The following is a 9,841-nucleotide window of genomic DNA, read 5'->3' as shown; positions in this document are numbered from 1 at the left end:
TTTTAATGACATAGAATAAGATCACCTTCCATGGACCCTAAACTCCTCTCTACACTTTAACTCTGGCCCTGCCATTTCTCTAATAATAGAAAGGAATCAACAGTGGGGACTTATACATAGTGAACATGGGTTTTGTAATGGAGTTGAATGTGTAGTATGGGTGATCACTAGGTCGTCTGGAGTAGCTTCTGCCACATGCTCTCTATACCAATGCATGAGTACATCTGAGTGTTTGCATTTTACAGAAAACGAAACTGAATCACTACTTTGGACCTGTACTTGAGTTCATGCTTCTAGGAAGTGAAGGAGGTAAGGCATGCACATGGTCTGGCTCCAGATTTGTGCGGTGTCTTGCGTGCAGAGTGTTAAGAATGTTTTTCACTTACGGAAAAAGAACGACAAGGTGCGACTTGAGTGGATTGGTCTAGAGAAGACTTGGGAGCTGTAGAGGATTTGGAACTCTAATTACCAAGCTTCAGTACACAGCCCAATCATGTTTGGAGGGTGTCAGGAGACATTTCTAGTCCTGCTATCCGTAGGTGTTGCTGTCTAGCAGATTCCCACACCAGTCCCTGGAGAGCCATTGAGTCAGACTCTGCCTTCCAGTAACCTCATGGAAAGTCAAAGCACAGAAGGGCTGCTCCTGTCTCATATTTAAGAGCATTCCCATCTCTTTGTATTTCATTACTTTCTTTGGAGCTAAAGTCTCTCAGGAAAGATAGACATATATCAACACCCTTGGTTGCTCAGTCCTTGAAGTCAGACTGTTAAAAAGTCAGGTGATTGGAAGACAGATACAGTATTCAAGTGAAAAGAACTGCAAGGCCTGTGGGTGGAGAGCCACTTTCAGGTCCCCCAAATTGTCAGTGTAGCCATACTTCGGACAGTGGATGATAGCAGAGGGATGGTTTTGGGTAGAACACTATTGTATCTGTCCGTGGCTCAGACACCAGGAAATAAAGTTTATCCTGTGAAAGTCTTTGTGTACAAGAACACAGACACACACAACAAACAAATCTAGCAATATAAATGTCTTTTGATCACTTCTATCTCTAACAGTCCAGTTCTATAACTCACATTCTAAGCTCTCGTTATAGATACATATGGAGAAAAGGGCATGCCATTTTTTTTTTAATTTTTCGAGACAGGGTTTCTCTGTGGCTTTGGAGCCTGTCCTGGAACTAGCTCTGTAGACCAGGCTGGTCTCGAACTCACAGAGATCCGCCTGCCTCTGCCTCCCGAGTGCTGGGATTAAAGGCATGCGCCACCACCACCCGGCTCCATGCCATTTTATTTTAGGTTTCCAACTGTTAACCTTCGTAGAGGAGGTACTACCTGCCTCCTCAGAACTATACATGGTGCATAGACAAGCAGATACCCCATATGCTAAAGGAGCAAAAATAATGAGCTTTCTGCCTCAGAGGAAAAGAGTTACCAATGAGCTAAAATGAGTGAGGGACTCTGTTAGACTGCTTGAGATAGTTTGATGAATGGAATAGCAGAGTTCTCAACAGGATTGACTTCCTACAAGGAAATATTTACAAGGTATAACACTTGGCATATGCTTGCTTTTTGCATCGGTAGAATCTACTACTACTACTACTACTGTTTTTGTTGTTGTTTTTCAGAGGCTAGCATGTGTCATGGCACTATAAGAAACTTCAGCTTGACAATTTTGAAACTATGATCTTTGATAATTCACTAACCAAGGCAATGAGGGATTTAGTCAGAAACAGTTGCAGTTTTTCAGGCAAGAGTTATCCTCCGGTCCTGGGCCGCAGCACAGGCCATGAGAATGGATGACTATGTGAGTGAGAGTAGTTGATATAACAAAATACACAGAGTGTGAGTGTGTGGCTTCAACAACAGAAATGCATTTTTCAAAGGTCCAGAGGCTGAGTCAAGTTGCTGGTTTGCTGATTCTGGTTCTGTCTTGTGAGCGCTCTCTTTTTGCCACATCCTTGCTTGGGTGGGGTTGTTATGACCTCTCCAGGGAAATAACAAAGTCTGTGATTTTTCTTATAAGGATCTAATCCTATTGTATCAGAACAGCATCGTTTAAGTAATTAGTTCCAAGAAATCTCTGGCTCTGAATTGAGTCCCCTGGAAGGCTAGGGCTTTAGCATAGGAATTTTGGGGTGGAGGCCATAACTTAGTCTATAGCAAAGGATAAAACCAGTAGTTTGCCTGTTGCCTGTTTGTGCTTGATAAGTCAAGGGCTGGCTGGGGTTCTCAGGTCTGGATCTCAGATTTGGGTGACTAGGTGGATGATGTATACCACTTATGGAAAAATCTGAAATTTTCTTTAAATACTTGTATGTTTTATTAAAATTGTTTTCTTGTACTTAGAGGCTTTTGTGAGAGACGGTAACCATGACTATGACATTTGTGATTTATTTTACCCAAAATGACAGTGCATCTGAGCCTTTAAAATCGCTAAGCAGTTCATTGTGTTTATAATTTATAGCAATCTGAATTCTTATTTTGTACATTGTAGCAGTTAGTTCCAGCCAGTGTCCTGGGGTGGGGGGAGGAGGGAGAGAAGAAGAAAATAAACACAATCAGCTACAAAGTAAAGAGGTAGTGATTTCTTTGGCAGTGTGGGTTAGCTCCCTTCCCAAACCATCCCTGACACAGGCACTTCCTGGTTTGCTCTCTGTCATCTTACCTTCTCTGCTTCTGTACTCAGTGAAGGTGGGTGTTCTCCTCGGAAACTCTGCTTTTAACACTGTTTGTTTGCTTATCTTTTTACATATTCAAGGCAATAGCTTATAACGTTTGTTCACTTGGGCATGCCAAGTTTATCCAGTGACCTTTGGAGCGCTTATAGCAGTTGTGGCCTCCAGACATACTGCAGAAAGGAAATTGCTTAGGGAATTTTATCTTGTTTGTTTTATTTATGTTAAACTTTTATATAGTTATTTTCTTTTCTTTGAAGCGTAAAGTATAGATATCAACACATCCTTATATGAAGTACCGAGATAAATTAGCTTTTTAAGAGGCTGTTGATTCTAGGGCTAGTGGTACATACCTCTAATGGGGAGTTATTCTTGGTTGAGTTTCGAGGTTCACCCTGCGAATATTTAATATTAATTCTTAGTCTTGTGCCTGACTGGCTGCTTACTATTTGATTTGAAGGTATTTCTTGGGAAGTTGCGTAGTAACACTTGGAATTTTATTCAGGGAGTGACTATCTCCAGTTGTTATTGTATTGTCCAGTATGTAAATTATTACCCAGGTCTTTATCTTGCCCAGCTGTGTGATTCTACTTTTTTGAATCCTTTAAGGTTTTTTTTTTTTTGGTTTGGTTGGTTTTTTTGGTTTTGTTTTGGTGAACAGTATAAAACTGTTCCAGAAATGCTTTGAGAACAGTCTTATCATTTAATTGTGTTTTCATCAGTAAAGGACATAAATTTGTCACATTGTCGCATGCATTGTGAGACTCATTTTCTTTTTTTTTTTTTAATCTTAGTATTGTCACAGCATTTCTGCCCTGCAGCTTTGTTGTAAGCCTAGAGATTTGCTTTCAGTTCCACCAAAGAGTCCAACCTTAGAAGTTGGCAGTTGTCTTAATTTCTATTCTGTTTTCACTGGGTAAATATAGTGCAAAATTAGGCTTTACTAGTTAAAGTATCCTGGGCTGAGAATGATGCTTAGGGATAAAGTGCTCGCTTAGCATGTCTGAAGATTTTGGCTTGAATCCAAGCAACACTGAAAGAAATTGTGTATACAGTACACACACACACACACACACACGAACACAGTACACATATGTATTACATTTTATAATAATAAAATTATCCTAATTGTTTTTTTTCTTCAGGCTTGAACATACGAACAGAAAAGAACATTGCAAAAACTTTCTACAAAGTAATAGAGGAAAGAACGCATAAGAAGTACATCCTGTGTATGTCTCACCGTGCTGCTTTTTAATACTCAGGTAGTAATGAAGCCACCATTATGTCCTCAGTCAGTGAAGTAAATGTGGACATCAGAGATTTCCTAATGAGCATCAATTTGGAGCAGTACCTCTTACATTTCCGTGAATTCGGTTTTTATACTGTGAAGGACTGCACATCGATAAACGATAGTGTGCTACACCAGATTGGAATCTCACCAACAGGACACCGTAGGAGGATACTTAAACAGTTAGAAATGATCTTTTCAAAGATGCAAGACATCCCAATATATGCAAACGTTCAGAAAGCAAAGAATGGCACCACCTCAAAAGAGCATCAGCATCCTCCGTCTTCCAGCAGCAACACCTGCACAGAATTTTCTGATTCTATTAGCGTTCATAGACCTGGCCTGACACAGGTGGAGACGGTTACAATGAGTACCTTTGGTGTGGGAAATTGTCAGTCTCCTAAGTCACAAAATAAGCTATCCCTTCCTCCGTGTGACCCGCCCTTTCCAGAAGAAGAACTACACCAGAATGTGGATTCGTCACAGGATTCTTTATTTGGTAGTGTAAATGTTAAAATAGATTCTTTGGCTACCCAGGAGACTGTGGATTGTCCAGCTGGAGAAGAACAAACAGAACAAGTCAACTTGATATCAGAAAATTCCATCAAGGCTCCGAGCACAAACCCTGAACGTCTTCCCTCTGTGGACTATCCAACATCAGAAACACATTCTGGAAATGGTACTAATGGCTTTTTAGAAAGCTCCCCAGCATCCCCGTTCTTTCAATTTCAAGGAGAGATGGTTGTGAATGATCTCTATGTTCCATCATCACCAATCCACACACCCATGAGAAGCCGGAGCAAGTTGGTCTCCAGACCTTCTCGATCGTTTCTGCTGAGACATCGACCTGTACCAGAGATCCCAGGGTCAACAAAAGCAGTTTCAGGGAGGTAAAAACTATTACAGAAACCTTATGTATTCAATGTGGGAGACTTCACTTATGGCTAGCGACAGTGTTTTCAGTGTTCTTTCTAAGGCTAACCTCTGTTTGTTTGACCTCTGTATATTTAATCCAGGCTTTCCATAATTTTTTCAGACATTTTTACCCCCATATTATTTGTACTTCCCATATATCCTAGAGTCTGTTTCAAGTTCATACATATCTACTGAGGACTATAGCCTTTCCTTGTTTCACTGGGGCAACATCCCTTCTCCTCTCTTCCCCTGGATATTCCTTTATCTTCTCTCCTCATCTGGTACTGTGTTCCATTAGCATGGATCACATGTTTGAGTTGTTGACTCTTTCTCTCTATTTTATTATTTAATCTTTGGCAGGGAATGCACTCCTAATGCCCATTTCTCATTGCCTGGCACAGTGCTTGGACCAATTAATAATTCAACACAAATCTGTTGAACTTGGAAGTATGTGTTCTAGGCAGGGGGATATAGAATACAGAAAGGGTTACAGTCTTATATTGAAGACAAGGGTAAAAATATGGCAGAAATACTGTGTGAAGCAATGTTCATAAACCACAGAACTCAGGAACCCCAGTGAGAGGGACCCTACCAAATACAAATGGTTTCAGGTGTTCTGTGGTATCTAGTTAATGTCACAGAAGCAGACTACAGTAGAGAGAACCTTCTACCATTTATTAGTAGCTGGGGTTTTCTCCAGGGATGGGTTGGGTATGACTCACCCATCTTTCCACTGAGAGCTAATACCTATCTCTGCTGGACATTCAGATGTGATTCAGTCGTGATAACAGCTATAGAGCTTTTCAGGCTTCCTGCACACACTCCAGACCGACAGGCTTCTGCAGAGCCTCCATCACAGTCTTAATCTGTGGCTGCTACTTTTCCCTTGCCCTAGGGGACCCATAGTCATTGAATTGTGTTTCAAGAGAATAGGTGACAAGACATCATTATAAAGTATAGCAATGTAGCAATGTATGACTTGGTTGAACTTAAGTATTTCTAATATATTAGAACACAAAAGCTGAGTGGTGATGGCACCTTTAATCCCAGCACTTGGGAGGCAGAGGCAGGTATATCTCTGTGAGTTCGAAGTCAGCTAGTTCCAGGTCAGGCCCCAAAGCTGGAGAGAACCCCTGTCTCAAAAAGACAAACAAACAAACAAACAAAAAGCATAAAGTCTTTGAGGCACAAACCCTAATTTATTTTTCTTTGTCATGATGGGCCTGATACCAATCAATAGCAAAATCTGGTGTTTGCTGGGAGTCAGCAGTAAAAATATCATCTATCAAATGTGCAGGCCCTAGCTTGCCCTGTAATTTTCAGTCTGTTGTCCTTTCTTCACAGAGGCCCTAGATGTAGGGAGGGTTCCCTCTGTGTTACTCAGGCGGTCGCAATCTGAGTTTAATTTTCTCAGGATCTCAGGGTCAAGAAACTGAGATTTCATTCCAGAGAAGTGCCAGTTCTCTCAGAGAGGAAGAAACCTGGTGAATACCAGAAATCAGTGTCACACACAGTGACTAGCTTGCTCTATAGTGCTGAAAACCCAACTTCATTTTTCCTCCACTTTTGCAATTCAGTATTTATTTTTAGAAGTAGTAGACAACACACCCAAGGTAACTTGAGGTTAAGAATTGCCACAACTAAATACATGAGGAACATGTCTGTGTGGAAGAAAGAAAATAAACTGAGCAAACAGCACATTTCTCCTTACATACAGTTATTGGAATATGTTGACGCAAAATTTAGCATATGAAATATATATCTTGAGATAATAAAGGAAGATGTTAGTATATTGCTTAAAAATGATACACTGTAAAACAAAAGTATAATATTATCAAAATATTCAACAATTGCATTAAAGGCATGTTGGTCACATGTTACAGTGGTTCTGCTGCTGGGTCTATTTGGGTGTGCATACAACTGCCAGCCCCTTCTGCCCACCTGACCCTCACTCTTTCCCCATCACTTGTAAACCTATATTAAATATTTTTCTCCACAAACAAATCTCAGAAAACCCCTTTCTCTAACAATGCTTCAAAACCAAATGAACGTATATAATTCTTTATTCAATTCAATAACCGCATATCACTCTTTTATACCTTTTGCTCATTTTGCTCTCAAAGATATAAAATAGTCTTCCACACTAGGAAGAAGTCTGTTGTTCTTATCTAATATGGTCTCACATTACGTAGCTCAGGCTGGTTTGGAACCTACAATCCTCCTCCCTCTGCCTCCAGAGGGATGGGGCTATAGACATGCACCACCATGTCAGAGCCAAGGATTTTAAGAAATTCAAAGAGGACTAGAGATGACAGGTTTTGATTTTAACTGTTCTGGGGCAGATAGATCCCTGTCACTGCACAGTTGGGCACTATCCCCTTCCCACAATTGCAGATTTTTTTTCCTCTTCTTTAAACATTCCAAAGGTGCTTTATCAAAAGATAGGCTTCTGCAAGCCATGCCAAGTATTAAACATGTCTATGAACAATAAACAAAAACCATTAAACCATAAGGGAGGAAAGGTTACAGAATATATTTCTTTTAGTGGCTTAAGACTCATGTTTTTCCTTGATCAGGACTATGCTGCATGCGATTACAGGACACTCCCAGAATTCCTAAGGCAAACAACAAGAGTCTAGTTATTTTCTGCTGTAGGCTTCAAAGGAATGGCACCCACTCAAAGTGAGGACAGTAAAGGAGGAAGTTTGCCTGATACTGCCCATCCCCACCACACTAGACCTGCCCTCCAGAGAAAGGAACAGGTGTGAATTCAGAGCAAGTCAAGGCAAGAAGAGAAACAATTCATTGTGCTAGAATGTTAACTGTGTCTGATAAGTGGGGAGAGAGGACAGAGGGAGGAGACAAATGTTATCCGGTGCAAAAAAAAAAAAAAAAATGTGTGTCGTATCTTTTGGATATGTTATTATTTGACCAAAGAGAAACTCCCATTGTGTAATCCACAGCTGTATTTGATGCACCATATTATAGCACCGTGAAGCTATGCATGTGCTATCTGTAACTCAGTGGACCACAAAGAAAAGCAGACAGTGGCCTTCAGGAAATATTTTCCTTTGCTCTCTCCTTTGATGATCTCAGTACCTCCCGAGAGCTCAGATAACAGGCGTGCACCACCACACCTGGTTTATTCGGTGCGGATAATCATTTAATCCAGGGTTTTCTGCATGCTATGAAAACATGCCCAGATGGGCTACATCCCCAGCTTTCCCCATGCCTTGTGCATGTGTATATTTCTCTTTACTCCACAATCAGGAAGGGGAAGTATTTCAATGACCAAGTCTAAAACCACACTGTGAACGGTGCACAGGCAGTCAATACTAGATTATTTATAACTAATCCTAATGTTATTTTACTTCTAAATGTTCTCAGATTTAATATCAACAGGCTTTCATGTGATAAAGAAATTGTTTCCATCCAACGGAGTCAAAACTATACCACCCTGGCATTTGAACTATTTTAAATTAAAAAGACTTCATGCAGTTATTTAAAAACATCAGGTGGGAGGGCATTGCTCTAACCTTGACATTATTTCTTAAAAGCAGAAAGGTGAAATTTCCCAGTGAAAGGAAAAATATTCTTATCATCAAGGACAGAAGTGGACCACTAGAACCAGAGTAGTCTGTACAGACTTCATTAAAAGAAAAAAAGAACCTTTTGCTTTTCTTTACACTTTCCACAGAATTAGTTTTCCTTTTAAAGCTGGTTACCCTTTGCCCCATTCAGTTTGTAAGGGTGCTCACTGCTTCTTACCTTTCTTCTCTGTGAGGGTTCCTGTGCCAGTAATTCTTGTTCTTACTGGTGACGCTGTCTCCTCTCACTCCGGCATCCATCTAGTTCCAAGCCCTGTTGGGACTCTCAGGATGAGCGTGCAGCTCCACAGGCCCTGTGCAATCCATATGAGCATCAATATTCTCTAAAACTTGCAAAAAGTAGCACATGCCACCTGACTTAATCCTAATGTTCCTTATCTCACGGTATCTGCCAGAGTTCCCAAGGGATTCGGTTTTGCTGTATGCATTCACAGTAGAGCTCTCTCTCACAGGGAATGCTTCTGACATAGGAAGACTTGTGGGCTTTTCCTTTCATTTAACACTTCAATTTTAGCAAGTATTTTAAAACTAGAAGGCTATACAATAATGAGTTATCTATAATCTGGAGTAAAATTCTTATATATGCAGTGAACTTTCTTTCTTTTTTTTTTTTTTTGAAAACTTCGTATTAAGAAGTTGGGTTCCCACTACACCCACCTGCCAAGATAATCCTAAGGGTACAGTAGAGTCATACATACCATTGTGGTAACCAGTAGCTCTCTAATTAGATTTAAGACCAGATCAATAAGAGGGAAATCATATTTGGTATGGAAACCTACCAACTACCCAGGGCTAGTGAAGTCATGGATTTGAATGAGGACCTACAGTTGCCACCAGCATAATCCCTTATTCTACTGTATCTGCCCTTAAGCCCAAATATGTTCTCACTCTTCATCAAAGAAAATTCTCAATGAACAGAGACTATTACAGAAAGCTACAGCCGTTCGAAATGTAGAGTTGTAGAGCTAATCCATGGATACATCTACAAAGCAAATTTCACAACTAAAGGCTCAAAAAATATTGCAGAAGAGGGACCAGAAACATTAGAAGAGCTGGAGAGTCAGGGAGTTTGCTGTAAGATTGTGTATCATAGTAATTTCAAAACCTGAACCCCTAAAGTCTCACTAGTATGACTGCTTAAACATGATCTATGCACATACAACAATGGACATGGCAAAGTTGAATGGAGACAGGGGACTCTGTAAGGCCTTACCTTACACAGAGAACTGTACAGGAACTAAGGAAGGCTGTGAACAGGAGACATAGACCTAACAAGACAAGAGTCCACCAATTTGTTAACCAGTGCCAAATGGTCACAGACCTCAATATGCAGACATTACAGAGAGAAATTC

At 40.4% G+C, this 9,841-nt stretch overlaps 1 protein-coding gene across 4 annotated transcripts in view; it reads left to right on the top strand.

The window, feature by feature from the left end:
- The window catches only part of Arap2 (ArfGAP with RhoGAP domain, ankyrin repeat and PH domain 2), a 167,301-nt gene that overhangs the window by 11,843 nt on the left and 145,617 nt on the right, over window positions 1–9,841 (top strand). For 3 of the 4 annotated variants that reach the window (XM_013350802.2, XM_005359243.2, XM_013350800.2), the window contains exon 2: window positions 3,824–4,856. In XM_013350802.2, coding sequence (XP_013206256.1) covers window positions 3,961–4,856 — 896 coding nt within the window. In that variant the 5' untranslated portion in view covers window positions 3,824–3,960. Of the gene's footprint in view, window positions 1–245; window positions 310–3,823; window positions 4,857–9,841 lie in introns of all 4 variants that reach the window. The other variant, XM_026785085.1, reaches the window with a different exon arrangement.

Source organism: Microtus ochrogaster, linkage group LG1, assembly GCF_000317375.1.
Source record: "Microtus ochrogaster isolate Prairie Vole_2 linkage group LG1, MicOch1.0, whole genome shotgun sequence".
Classification (NCBI taxonomy): Eukaryota; Metazoa; Chordata; class Mammalia; order Rodentia; family Cricetidae; genus Microtus; species Microtus ochrogaster.
Note: the sequence above shows the minus strand (reverse complement) of the source record. Positions and strands in the feature narration are given on the sequence as shown.